We start from the raw sequence: 13936 nt of genomic DNA, 5'->3' as shown, positions 1-13936 counted from the left end.
ACTTGTAAATCATGTCTAAGAAGTGAAAGTGCCTCAAGCCCGGCCACAGACAGCACTTAGAGGGAGCAGTAGGAGTTTCGAATTCTACTCAGCTCCAAAGACTTTCACACAGACTTAAGGGTGTGTTACTGTCTACTGTATATATGACGATGCACACATGATTTTGCGTGTTCATGTGTGTGTACCTGAGAAGTACAGAGTGGCAATTTATTCTCCCATTACAGCTTTCCAAGCATTTAATATCAATACTTTCATAAAGATAAACAAAAATGTCTCTTTATAGGTATGTCTATTGAAGTGTTGAGTTGGAAACAGATTGAAGGACAACAGATCTAAAACATGTATCCCTTTAAAAATGTCAGATTATGGGCTGATGGGATGGCTCAGTGGTTAAGAACACCCAACCAATATTCTAGGGAACCTAGCACTAACGTGGAAGTCCCCAACACCTATAACTACCGTCTCAAGGAATTAAATGTTCTCTTTTGGCCTCCTCGGGAATCAGGAGCAAATGTGGTGCACTGACATACATGTAGACAAAAGGCTCATACACATAAAATGAATTGAAAAATTAAAAATGCAAAAGAAAACGTTCCATTTCTGACTGAAATCCTCATTTAATCATTTGGTGACAGAAGCTGGATGTGTGGTCCATGTGTCATAAACAGAACTGGGGACAGGAGTTGGAGAGACAATGCATCTTCAAGGAACTTGTGCAGAGGGCTCAGGTGCAGTCCATATCACACAAATGGCAGCTTTACTACCACTTGTAATTCCAGTTTCAGAGGCTCTAATGCCCTCTTCTGACCTCTCAGGGCACCCACATGCTTGTGGGCCACATATGTACACACACACACATGCACATACACACACATATGAGCACACAAGCAGACACATAAAATAAATATTTTCAGAAATCAAGACTGCAGGTAGATAAAGCAAATATTATTTCAATTTTTTATACTTTTTAAAGTGATAGTTACCCTGTGTTTGATCAGTGAACTAAATGGTGAAAAAAAGATTGTGTTGGTTTGAAAATGCTTGGCCCAGGGAGTAGCACTATTAGGAGTGTGGCCCTGTTGTGTGTCTTTGAATGTGTGGCCTTTAAGACCCTTGTCCTAGCTCCCTGTCTACCTCTGGATAAAGATGTAGAACTCTCAGCTCCTCCAAACCCTCATCTGCTTGGACATTGCCATGTCCCTGCCTTGATGATAATGGACTGAACCTCTAAACCTGTAAGCCAGCCCTAGTTAAGTGTTCTTTATAAGAGTTGCCTTGGTCATAGTGTCTGTTCCCAGCAGTAAAACCCTAACCAAGACAAACATTGCTCCATAAAATATCACTGGTTATCTTAAAACTATACAATGAGCAAAAGAATATGAAGGAAACTAATATTGAGCTATTTTTTCTGGGATTCTCTGTGTTTGACTTGTTGGGGCTCATTTTGTAAATATTTTGATAAGCCAGACAAGGTGGCACACACCTGTAAGCGCTATGTCTTGAGAGACTTGGAGGGTAATTTGAGAGAATCACTTCAGCTCACATATCTGAGACCAATCTGCATAACACAGAAAAATGTTCTTTCTTTTCATAAAAGAAAAGAAAATGTACACAACACACCAGGATAAATGAACAATACCCCTGCGTCTCAAGTTCCCCAGTCCTTTCGGAAACTGAAATCACTATGTTGGGCTGCAATGCCCAGTTTGGGCAGAATCATTTTGGAAGTTAAAAATATATTGAATCCCTCCTAAGATTTTCACTTCATTGATCTGGTATACCGGGCAAAGTTGTGTTTGTTTTTCGTTTGGTTGATTTTTTTTTGTTGTTGTTGCTGTTTCTTGTTTTTAATTCCTAGGCAGACCTAAAGCCTAGCCAAGGTTACGAGCTATCGTATCAAAGAATCATCGACTATTTTAATAATTCTTTATTATTCTGTGTGAGCAGGGATATGCATGCTACAGGATCGTTCCTCCATGGGTTCAGGGCTACAACTCAGGCTGATAGATTTACAAGCACTCGTACTCTATGAACCATCTTGCTGGTCTTTTTTTCTTTTTTTAAACAGATTCTCTGTGCTGCTTGGGTTCAAGTGATCCACATCAGCCCCCACAGTAGCTGGCCCACCAAGTGGTTTGCCAGGTTACAGAAAACAAACAAACAAAAAAACCACTTGTAAACCTGTAGGATTCGCTTAGCTTTCACCTCTGAGCTTAAATAAGAATTTTTATTGTGCTGAATTTCGTATTATTTAATATAATATGAAAAGAGAAATAGGGAGTTAAAAAATTTAAAGTGAAAACACATCATCTCCCCTTTACTAATTTTTAAAAGCTTTAGTATACACATATACTTAACCTATTTGTATCTCAAGCAGTAAGTTATTTGTGTTAAAAAAAAAAGAGCATATTACACATGGGAAACTGTATGATATGCTGATTACAGTATGTAATTGGACCTTTGGATGTGTAGTATATGGCTGTAAAGTTTTCTACCCTCTAGGTATTGTTTCATTACCATACACAATCCTATACGTGAATTACATGTTCCATGAGTCTTCTTCTGCCTATATATTTTTTACCAGGTACATTCTTAGGCATGAGATTGTTGAGTACATTTAAAATTTGGATAAATCTAGAGACCAATAATCGTTCTTTAAAAAAAAAAAAAGAATGATGTCACTTGTGGTGGAACAGCAGAGTAGGCTGGATGTCACCATCAAACCAACTCATACTCCTCCGGAGCTAGAAAATGCCAGAAACAGCAGCCACAGGGTGGCCAGCACTTCCTAGCACGTGACCCTAGCCCCGCCCCCTCCCGCCGACTCACCTCGCGCGGGCGCGTGACGCAGGGGCTGCGGGAGCTGCGTGTAGAGGGCGGGGCGAAGACCCCGGCACTGTAAGTTGGGTTCTCGCGGTGCGGGGGGAATGGGTGTGGGCGGGAGCGGAGCTTCCTGGCACGCTGCTTCCGGTCGGACACAGGCGGTGCCTGGACTTCCTGCAGCGGCTGGAGGCGGTTCCGTGTCCGCGGGTGTCCGAGCTGAGAACTTTTGGTCCCTAGTGGGCTGGCGTTCCGTAAGGGCTCGGTCTCCGGAAAGGGCCTCGGTGAACTGTTCACCTTGACAGTTGAGCCGCAACCGGGACCTGCAACCATTTAAACACGCTTTCCCGCACTTGTGCACGTAAACTATGAAAACGGATCCTTCTGACGTCCGGCGCACCCCAGATGCTCTCTTGGGCTGGCCGTCTGGACTGCTGCTGGATGCTGTGCTGCCCCTGGCGCCACTCAGTCTAGCAGCTGCAGGCTGTCTTAGATAATAAAGCTGGTGTTAGAACTGCAAAAGGCATGTGGGTGGCAACCAGTCTTCCTGTGGTTGCATCCGGCTGTATATAGTAGAGGTGGATTAACGTGGTTTTCGTCTGCACACCCTATGATACAGGCCTCTTAGGAAGCATTCCGGGATTCAGGTGAAACTCCATGTCATCTTTAATACCAGACATTGGCAAGAATTTGCTCAGCTGCATGGCTTCATTAAGTTGAGCAAGTGTTTTACTTTAAATATTTGTGAACACAATCTTGTACATTAGCATTTCTAGATTTAAATTTGGAACCATCTTTTCTGTTACCTGTATACATTGCGAATATAAAAAGTTCTCTATACATTTTTGCTGACCGGTTTTTGTGTCTTTTTCTTTCAGGCCACTTTTATTTTATTTTTTTAAAATAAATCTCTGACTGCTAGTTACAGGAAAGTTACAGCAAGCAACCTATGAATTTACGGGTATTTAATTTTGTGAGGAGTAATGAACATTTACAGGCAAAGTGTCAAATGTAGCTAGTCATGTATTATCATAAAACTACTGACTAAAGCATTTCTCTTTCCTGAGCCCATAAACAAGGGTGTCACCTGGAGATAAGCATTGTGGTAATGTGTGGGCAAAGTCCCCACTCTTGGTAAGAGCCCCTTAGTCATTGCTCAAGAGGAGTGACACATGAGTGTGAGTACCTTTAATTTTATGTCTTTTGTCTCCAGTGACTGTATACTTGAATGAACTATCTACATTAGAAAGGTGTTTAAAACTGATGGGGCCAACCCCTTATCTAAAACAAGTAGTTTTATGTGGAATTCTCACTTTAAGAAACCTAATGTTAGGGATCTACAAACAACAAAACAATTGTTTTGTTTTTTAAGACAAGAGTGTAACAGAACTACATTTTTTTAAAGAAGGAAAGCCTCTATTTCTCAAATTAGGTAGTTGTCTAATTTTATGCTTTTTATTTAGTTAAAGGAATCTTTTATCTTAGCTCTAATGGACACATGGTGACTATGGTCAATACTATTTTGAATTCTTGAAAAACTTAAGGGCAGTAAAATGTACTTATCACAGTATGTTAATTATGATAACTCACTTTTCAATAAGCTAAATTTAGTCATTCCAAGGTGTATGTGTATGTCAGGTTGTATACTGGAAATACATACAATTTTATGTCAGTGTAAAAAAAGCTACACGTTTTAAAAGATTCTACTTTTTAAAAAAAGCAGAGGAACTATATGGAGGCATATTATGCATGCCTAAACACTTTATTGGAGTAACAAAATTTAAAGATGAACATATGAGCTTATTGTCTGAATGTATTATGGTATTCACAGTATATATTTAAGAATAATATGGGTGTTAATTTAAAAAAAACTATCACATACCATAAATGTTACCATTTATGATACAAAAAGAAAACTATTATTTGACAAGTGATACTTTCCTAAGCAAGTACAAGGCTATAATCATAATTCTCTGAAACTGTTATCAGTAGACAGAGCCCTCTCTGTTCCTTCCTTATCAGCCCCTTCAAAGTTCTCTACAGTTTTCTTGGTTGGAGGCAGACCTTGTAAATGTCCTATGTTCAAACACTAAAATTTGAGGGAAGTTGGTATTTGCTTTTATTTGTTTGCTCGTCAGGAGTGGTTAACTTTGAGAGTTAGTCTACATTTATTGGAATTTTGTTAGTTTTTGGTGTGTGTTAGGGGTAGTTAACTTCTTATCTAGTACTAAGTTTTAATATATACAAAATTCTAAGAGTTGATTCTTGATCTGTGTGCAGGTAAATGCACTAATGCACTAATACAGACCCCTGTTTTTTAGTTTGCAACAAAGGCATAAAGTAGTATTCAACTGAAATACTACAAAGAATCACTTTTAATATAAAAATCGACATTTTTGAGATTTTCAAGAATATTTTTATTATTCTTGATTTTCTCTTTAGCTTGTCCTATAAGCACATATTCACAGGAGCTGGAGAGATGGCTCAGCACTTAAGAGCACTTGCTGCTCTTCTGGAGGACATGAACTCGATTCCCAGCACCCACATGTCAACTTTAAACTGTAACTCAAGTTCTAGGGGATCTGATGCCCTCGTCCAGCTTTCTATGGCACCTGACATGCACAGAGTGTGCAGACATACATGTAGGTAAAATATCAAGACTAATAAAATAATAATGAAAATATTTTAAGAGCATGTATTCACGAATAACACTTGGCTGCATATACTTTTGCACCCAACTAAAAACTGAAAACTTATGTTCACATTTTAAAGTGAGTCCATTTCTACAGTTAATACAGCATTCCATTGAATGGGCGTACACATTATTCATCCCACTACTGATGGTCTGTGTTGATTCCCATGCTTTGTTGGCGTAGTCATTGCTCCAACATCCTCCAGTGGGATATTGGGTTGAGACTGTTTAGGTTTCCATGGTGATGCCATGCTGTATCAGCATTAGCTTATGTCATCACCAGTGCTTATGCCAAATTGTTGCCAATCTTTCTGGTTGGCTGGATGGAAATATTCTAGCTTGGGGTTTGCTGTGCATTTTTCTTTCATTTTCCTGATGAGATGAAACATCATGTGACTATTGGCCAGGAAGAATTTCTCATCTGTGAACTGTTTAGTTGTGTCTTCTGTCCATTTTTTTCTTTGTTTAATTGGCATTTCTTACTGTCCATAGCAGATATGCTGCATCTCATTTTGTGGGGTGTATATGCAGCAAATTTAATATAATTTATTTTCTTTTACGTCAGCCTATTTCCCCTTTCTCTACTTGCTTGTTTCTTTGTTTTCTTATCATTTGGTTTTGTGTTCTTTCCATGAAATCTGATAAGGCTGTAGATCCAGCTTTGAAGGTGAATGTTCCTATTAGGAATTTGTATACTTGGCCAAATCAGGCAAAACCAGATGACCAGAGAAATCAGAAATAGGAAGTTCCAGCTTCCTGTCAACCACAAATACCCCACAATTATGGTAATGTCCCCTTTACCCTTTCCTTTTAAGACAGTCTCACTATATATCTTCTGACTGGTCTGAGACTCCCTGTGTAGACCAGTCTAGCCTTGATCTCAGAGATCTGCCTCCCTTGGCCCCTGAGTGCTGGGATTAAAGTTGAATGCCACCACAACATTTTTTTTTGTTAAAATTATTTTTTGTTATTTTATTGTAGAATAATTTTTTAAAACATCATATATCTTAGTTTTCATTTCACAGTTGTCTTAGTTTGGGTTTTATTGCTAAGCAGAGACACCATGACCACAGAAACTTTTATAAAAGAAAATATTTAATTGGGGCTGACTTACATGTCATTCAGAAGTTTAGTCCATTATCATGGTGGGAAGCATGGCAGCAGCATGCGGTCAGATAAGGTGCTGGAAAAGGAGCTGAGACTTCTACATCTACATCCACAAGCAACAAGAAGGGACTCCCACATTAGGCCTAGCTTGAGCATGTATGAGACCTCCACAGAGACACACTTCCCCTAGAAGGTCGCACCTCCTATTAGTACCACTCCCTATGGGCTAAGCATTCAAACACATCAGTCTTTGGGAGGGGGGCATTCCTGTTCAAACCATCACAACTTAGTTAAATGCTAAGTTAAGCCCTCCTTAAGCCCCCAATCCACATGGTGGGGATAGAACTTGTAGCTTGTGCTAGTCTGCCCATTCTTTACCACTGAGCTGCATCCCAGCCCAACAAGGTTGAGCAAAGGTTGGCTGTGAATTCCAGAGTAGTTCCTAAACTTAGTTTGTGTAAAGTTTTCACTGAATGAAAGTTCTTACTTCTCTGAACCATATCAGGACACATTTCTCCTTCCATTCATGCATGTTTTAGAACCTAGGCTTGTGATGCTACCAGACATCCTATCTTCTACCTGCTCTAGTTACCCCCATTGTTACAGTAGCTGGTGGATTCCCTTTTTCTAAAGCTCCCTTCTAATAAACTAAGGATTTTATTCCTAAATTTCTGTTTTTATAACTTGCTTTTAAATGAGTCATAGTTTTTCCTTCTTAACATTATAGGTTTATGGACTGGAGCCATATAATCCATATAATAATGGAGCAAATTCTCCTTTAAACAAGTTGGATATGTGGGTACACACACAAAATGTTAACCTCAAGCTGAAATTATCCAATATGATAGCTTCCTGTTTAGTCAAGTAAAAGGTGTGCTAACTCCTTATGAATGTGGCAGTATCAGAGTGGTTTAGAATGTAGGTTGTGAGTGTCATCTTCATATAATTGGAATCTTTAAAGTTAACTTGTGATTCATAATATTCTCAGTTTTAGGTCACTGTATATTGTTGATACTAGGAGTACTTTACAGTACACTTCTTAGTATGTTTAATAAGAGTTTCTAATGATAATGTGGGGCATCATTTTTTATTACTTCATTTCCTTTTCCATATCTTTATCTTGCATAAGGCACAGTTGTAAACCTCATACTGTAACAAAATCATACAATTATAAAATTGCTAAAATCAAATCAAAAGAGGCAAAAGCAATGGCTCAGTGGTTTAAGAGTAGTCTAGAATATTTACACAGTGGAGTAGTTAGTACTCAGCTATTAGAAACAATGACTTTATGAAATTCCTAGGAAAATGGATGTATCTAGAGAATATCATCCTGAGTGAGATAACCCAGTCACAAAAGAACAGACATAATATGCAGTCAGTGATAATTGGATACTAGCCCCAGAAAGCTCTGAATACCCAAGAAACAACTCACAGACCATATGAAGCTCAAAAAAGAAAGGCCAAAAAGTGGAAGCCTCAGTCCTTTTTAGAAAAAAAAAAGTGTATAGCACCTTCTCAGAGTGTGGTACACTTAGACCTTAAATCATTAATGATTCAATAGCTAAGAATATAACCTTGTGGCAATTCTTGGTATTTAAAAATCATTATTTTTAATCTTTACACACCAAGAGAACTTTGACTATTTCCATGTTATGTTTTGTTTTACTTATACTTTATGCTCATTGTAACTAGTAAGATTTCAATGCATACTATTAAATCTTTAAAAAAAAATACTGACAAAAATATATTCAATAGTTTTATGCCAAAATGCTTTAAAAATCTGTACATGTATCTCTCTTTTTTAAAAAATAAAGTTGTAAGAAAAAAAGAAGAGTAGTCCAGAGGACCCAGGTTTGATTTTCAACCCCACATGGTTCATATATTTCTCTGTAACTCCAGACCCAGGACTCTGATACTGTCTTCTAGCCTCCTCAAGCACTAGCCACTTATGAACATTTGGTACACAAACATACATGCAGGCATACTTATAAAGTAATATACATACCCATAAATATAAAATAACTTTTAAAAAGAGGGAATCAAAAAAAAAGAAAGAAGGAAGAAAAGAAAAGAAAGAAAGAAAAGAATGAGCAGAAACAAAACCTAGGATTTTCAAAACTTTACAATTATTTCATTTTGGTTTAGAAGGTTATGTTAGGGTAAACATATATTGAGCTTGCTTTGTGAAGTCACATAAGAGTCCTGAAACCCCAACAGTTATGTGTCAAGATGGCTCTTCTCATATTGAGTCAACAAAGTATGAATATAGTCTTAAGGTACACATGAGCCACTGAGTCACTTTCTGTTTTTTTTTAAGGAGGCTGAATGTCTGTTCTAAGAAAATAAGTATATGACCTGTAATCCTCTTGTATAAGTTAAAGGGGAAAATCATCTTAGTGTCTGTGAATATGGAACAATCACACTTCTCTCATACAGAGTTAGTTGGATACACAGAAATTGGCTATGTGTTCACACACTTCTAGTTAGCCACTTAGGCAGGGCACCCATGGGACTTCTTTAGCAGAGAAAAACTGGATGTTCCTTATTATCGAATTTGATAAGGAATGAGAGTGCAGTGAAGCTTTAGGCTCTTCAGGCTTATGCATCTGCCCCAAAATGTCCTTAAGTATTGAAAGTAACCCATGTCTTCCCTGACAGTGGGGAGTCTTCCTTGGCTTGGTAGATGTTGGGTTCCTAAGTCAAAGTAAAGACAAACAAATATTTGTTCTATACAGCTACAGAAAAATATATTATTAATTTCACAAAATCCAGACTATAAAGGAACACTTATAGTGGTTTTTTCCCCTTCCTTCCTCTTTTCTCCTCTCTCCTCCCATCCCTTTCTCTCACCGCTAAATAGGATGGACCCTGAAATCTCTGAACAAAATGAGGAAAAGAAGAAATACACTTCTGTCTGTGTTGGCAGAGAAGAGGACATTAGAAAGTTAGAAAGAATGACGGCTATTGTCCATGACAGAGAAGTGGTCATTTTCTACCACAAAGGGGAATATTATGCTATGGACATTCGCTGCTACCGTAAGATTTGTTTTCACTTATAGAATTTGTACTTATTCATCACAAAACTGTCAGAATTCAATTTCGTGACTAGATATATCAATTCTTTTTCAGATTCTGGAGGGCCCTTACACTTGGGAGAAATTGAGGTATGTAAAATGAAATTTACTCTAGGCAAACTCAAATGTTTCTTACATTCTTATTATTTTTGTTTTGTCTATTCAAAGTTTGATAATTTACACTCATTTTTACTTTAGTGCTTTTAAGATGATTGTCATTAATTTTACTTAATTTATACTTTAAGATGTAAAGAAAATCACTGCCAAACAAATAACAAGTATGTCCTTTGACCTAACAAATGTACTCTGTTATCTACTCTGTGGATATAATTTCACAAATGTTTGATTATATATAGGAAGAGTGTGTTGCAGTATCATTATAATGGAAATTTTAAGGTCATCTCATTAATAAATATACTATAACATAGCCATGCTTTGAAACATTGTGCACCCATTAAATTAATGAAATAGTCCTATCTGTGTTCGTAGGGAGGGATATTGACAGTGTGTTTGTGAATATTAAGAGCAAATGGAGTAGTTCCAGTAAGTTTGCATTTCTAAAACATTCATTTTTATTTAAATATTGTGTACTTTGAATTTTATGAGACTGTGTTTCTGATACAATAAGAGGTATTATTCAATATATTATATATAATAATAATCAATGTAATAAAGGCTTTTAAAATATTTGAGAGAAACCAAATTTTGAAATATTACCTGAAGAATTTGGGAAAATTGCCTTTGCTTTTTTATACTCCAAAACTAATTATCTAATTTCTGTCTTACATTTGTTTGTTTGTTTTGTCTTGTTTTGTTTAATTGTATAAACTTGCATGATAACCATATATGTTCCTGTTCCAAAAACAGGGCATTGTCTCTAGCATTGTATCCTGTAAAGAACTTGCTACTCAATGTGTGAGCCCAGCCCAGCACTCTAGGCATGTTGGAGCATCTTAGACATACAGAGCCCAGCTCCCTCAGTGCTTACTGAATTTAAACAGACAGCTGTGTTTAAGGCAGATCCAGGTGCTGCCCATGGTCCTTAAAGCTCGGTAGCATTTCATTAAGACAGTTCAAAAGTGGGGATCAAAAATTGCTTGTCTATTAGCCTTGCACACATGCTTTTAGTAACACCTAGGCCTCACAATTCTTTTGGAAGCTAGTGAAAATTCCTCTGGAGGTCCTAGAAGCCCTGCCCCCTTTCTTCCAAAGAAGTGACATTAATGTAGATACCTCCTGGCTATGAGGCAGTGAAGTCTTCTGCTAGCCAGTCCTCCCCTGCTGGAGCTCCAGCTCACAAAGTTCTAGCTACAGAAGGGGCTTGATTGTCCTCAGATTAGGTTTGCTTTGTGTTGAATAACTTATAGGTAGGAGGGGGAGATAAGGTCTTCTGTCCATTTGTTATGTGTATTTACTTATTTGTATGTGGAGGTTGCTTCTCCTCATTTATCTGTGGGTTTCTGGGACTGAAATCACAGTATGCCTTCCCCGGCAGAGCTCTCTCACTGGCAGGTTCTTCTCTGTTTATGAGGCAGTCTGATTGTATAGTCCAGGCTGGCTTCAAGCTCAAGAGCCTCTTGCCTCAGCTCCCAAGAGACGGCTGGGATTGCTGGTGCGTGCCATTCCTCTTGGTGGTGTTCCATAGCCCAGTTCGAATGAGATTAAATTTGAGATCTGTCCCAAACACTTTAAGGTCAAGACTGTTAAATCTATTATTGTTTCCCTTCCAGGATTTCAATGGACAATCATGTATAGTTTGCCCCTGGCATAAATACAAAATCACGTTGGCAACAGGAGAAGGATTATACCAGTCTATAAATCCTAAAGATCCATCAGCAAAACCTAAGTGGTGCTCCAAAGGAGTAAAGCAGAGGGTTCATACCGTGACAGTGGATAATGGCAACATTTATGTGACGCTTTCTAAGGAACCTTTTAAATGTGACTCTGATTATTATGCCACTGGAGAATTCAAAGTAATTCGGAGTTCTTCCTGATAAAAATGTACAGCAGGAAAAAAAAAATGTGTGTGTGTTTGAAAATATTTTAAAGTGGCTAAGAGCTCTTGCTGTTCTTTCTGAGTACCTGAGTTCGGTTCCTAGCACTCATATCAAGTGGCTCAATGTCCCCTGTGATCTGTGACTCCTGCTCTTAGGGATCTGATGCCCTCTTCTGGTCTTTGTGGGCAGCTGCACACATGAGTCATTTACACATAAATAAAAATAAAAGCAGATTTTTTTTTTAAAGTCTTAAATTTGAGAAGTTTAAACGCACATTTACTTTAGTATGATTTCAGGGCCCCCACCCAGGTCAACAGAATACATTCCATCTTTCTCAGGACTGATTGGAAACTGTACATTATAGGGTAGAGATGATCAGTTTAAGGAGCATGTAGATAACTTAGAGTAAACACAGTTGATAACAGATAAAGCAGAAACGGAACAGGGAAAATATTAATGGGGAGAAGATACATTTTTCCAGTTACATTGTGTTTTGGAAAGTTTTCATAATTCAAAGTCACTCACTTCACAGTCCCCAGGAGTCCCCTGTTCCTCTAGCATTGCTGCATCCACAGACTGCTGTATTTAATTGTGGTTTGTACAGATTCAAAGGTAAAGTTAAAACACACCGAGATCCTTGAATTTTAGTTGTATATTATACTTTTGCTTACAAACGTTTAACATGTTTTTTTTTACATGTTAAAACTGCCACCAAAAAAACGAGGTCAATATATATGTTGAACTTAAAAATGAGAAACTTAAAGCTAGTTGTGGTGGTTCACACCTCTAATTCCAACATTCTGAGGCAGAGGTTGAAGGATCTCTGTAAGTTAGAGGCTAGTCTGGTCTACTTAGTGAGCTCCAGGCAGCCTGCACTACATAGTGAAAGCCTATCAAGAAGGGGACAGGGGAGTGTAAGATTCAAAGGCTCAGTAAAACTTAGATTGACCTGTCTCTTACACCCTAGCCAAGTATACTGGCTGGTTTTGTGTCAACTTGACACAAGCTGGAGTTATCACAGACAAAGGAGCCTCAGTTAAGGAAATGCCTCCTTGAGATGCAGCTGTAAGGCATTTTCTCAACTAATGATCAATGGGGGAGGGCCCAGCCCATTGTGGGTGGTGCCATTCCTGGGCTGGTAGACCTGGGATCTATAAGAAAGCAAGCTGAGCAAGCCAGGGGAAGCAAGCCAGTTAGTTAACACACTTCATGGCCTCTGTATCAGCGTCTGCTTCCTGACCTGCTTGAGTTCCAGTCCTGATTTTCTTTGGTGATAAACAGCAATGTGGAAATTGTAAGCTGAATAACCCTTTCCTCCCCAACATGCTTCTTGGTCATGATGTTTTGTGCAGGAATAGAAACCCTGACTAAGACACCAAGACAGATGTAAAGTCAGTCTCCTATTCAATGAACCAAAGAACGTTACCTACATGAAACTTTCAAATAAAAGTTTACAAGACTTTTAGAGAACATGGGGGTATGTGTATTGTGTATAGTTTCCCATAAATGTGTAGACAGTAGTATTTGGTTCCTCTGAGTTTACAAGCAGGGTTGATGTTTGCTTGAACATCCGGTTGGAGTCCATCAGTTGGTCGCAGCCATTGCTGTTCTGGCTGCCTGGAACCCATATCACACTTGTTATTCAGGATTTAGAGCAACACCCTGGATGTCCGTCATGCAGAACTTAGCACTCAGTAAAATGAAGGTGCAGACAGGGCCAGAAGGGATATGTAGGTTATAAATTCTGCATAAAGACTGTTAAAAATGTAACCAAATCTTAACACATATGAATTTTCATGATGTGTGGGTGAATTCAGTACTTAATATTTCAAAGGATTGTACCTGGGCTCTTGATTTGTTGTAAAGATCAGTGAAAGCCCTAGAGAGATGGCTCAGAAGTGCAGCACACGCTACTTCTTCTGAGAGGACTGTGCTTGGTTCCCAGCACCCACATTAGTGGCTAACATGTGCTTGGACCTTTTGCTGTATAATAGTAATACATTTTCTTTTCTTGAATGGACACAAAATCTTATCATGCATTAGAATATAAAGTGCCTGGAAGAAAATGACTAAAGTCATTCCTTTGGGCAAAAACTAGGACCTTGGTTTATAGGCCAAGTATAGCAGCATTTCTGTCAGGAGCCAGTGGCAGTGATGACTAATATGGACTGGGTTTCCTGTTCTTAATCTGTGTCTTTAAATTTGAAAATGAAAGTGGTTACTTGGCTAAGTTCAGTGGCATGCAT

General features: G+C 38.4%; 1 protein-coding gene across 1 annotated transcript; it reads left to right on the top strand.

Moving 5' to 3' along the window:
• The first annotated feature begins 2843 nt into the window (after positions 1–2843).
• Positions 2844–11708, top strand: RFESD (Rieske Fe-S domain containing). Its single transcript, XM_080925616.1, has 4 exons — positions 2844–2898; positions 9480–9655; positions 9749–9783; positions 11424–11708. The coding sequence occupies exons 2-4, from the start codon at positions 9481–9483 to the stop codon at positions 11685–11687; spliced, it is 474 nt and encodes a 157-aa protein (XP_080781742.1). The 5' UTR covers positions 2844–2898; position 9480; the 3' UTR covers positions 11688–11708.
• Positions 11709–13936: the final 2228 nt, after the last annotated feature.

Source organism: Micromys minutus, assembly GCF_963924665.1.
Source record: "Micromys minutus genome assembly, chromosome: 11".
NCBI classification, from domain to species: Eukaryota; Metazoa; Chordata; class Mammalia; order Rodentia; family Muridae; genus Micromys; species Micromys minutus.
The sequence above is the reverse complement of the archived record's forward strand: the minus strand, read 5'-3'. Positions and strand labels throughout refer to the sequence as shown.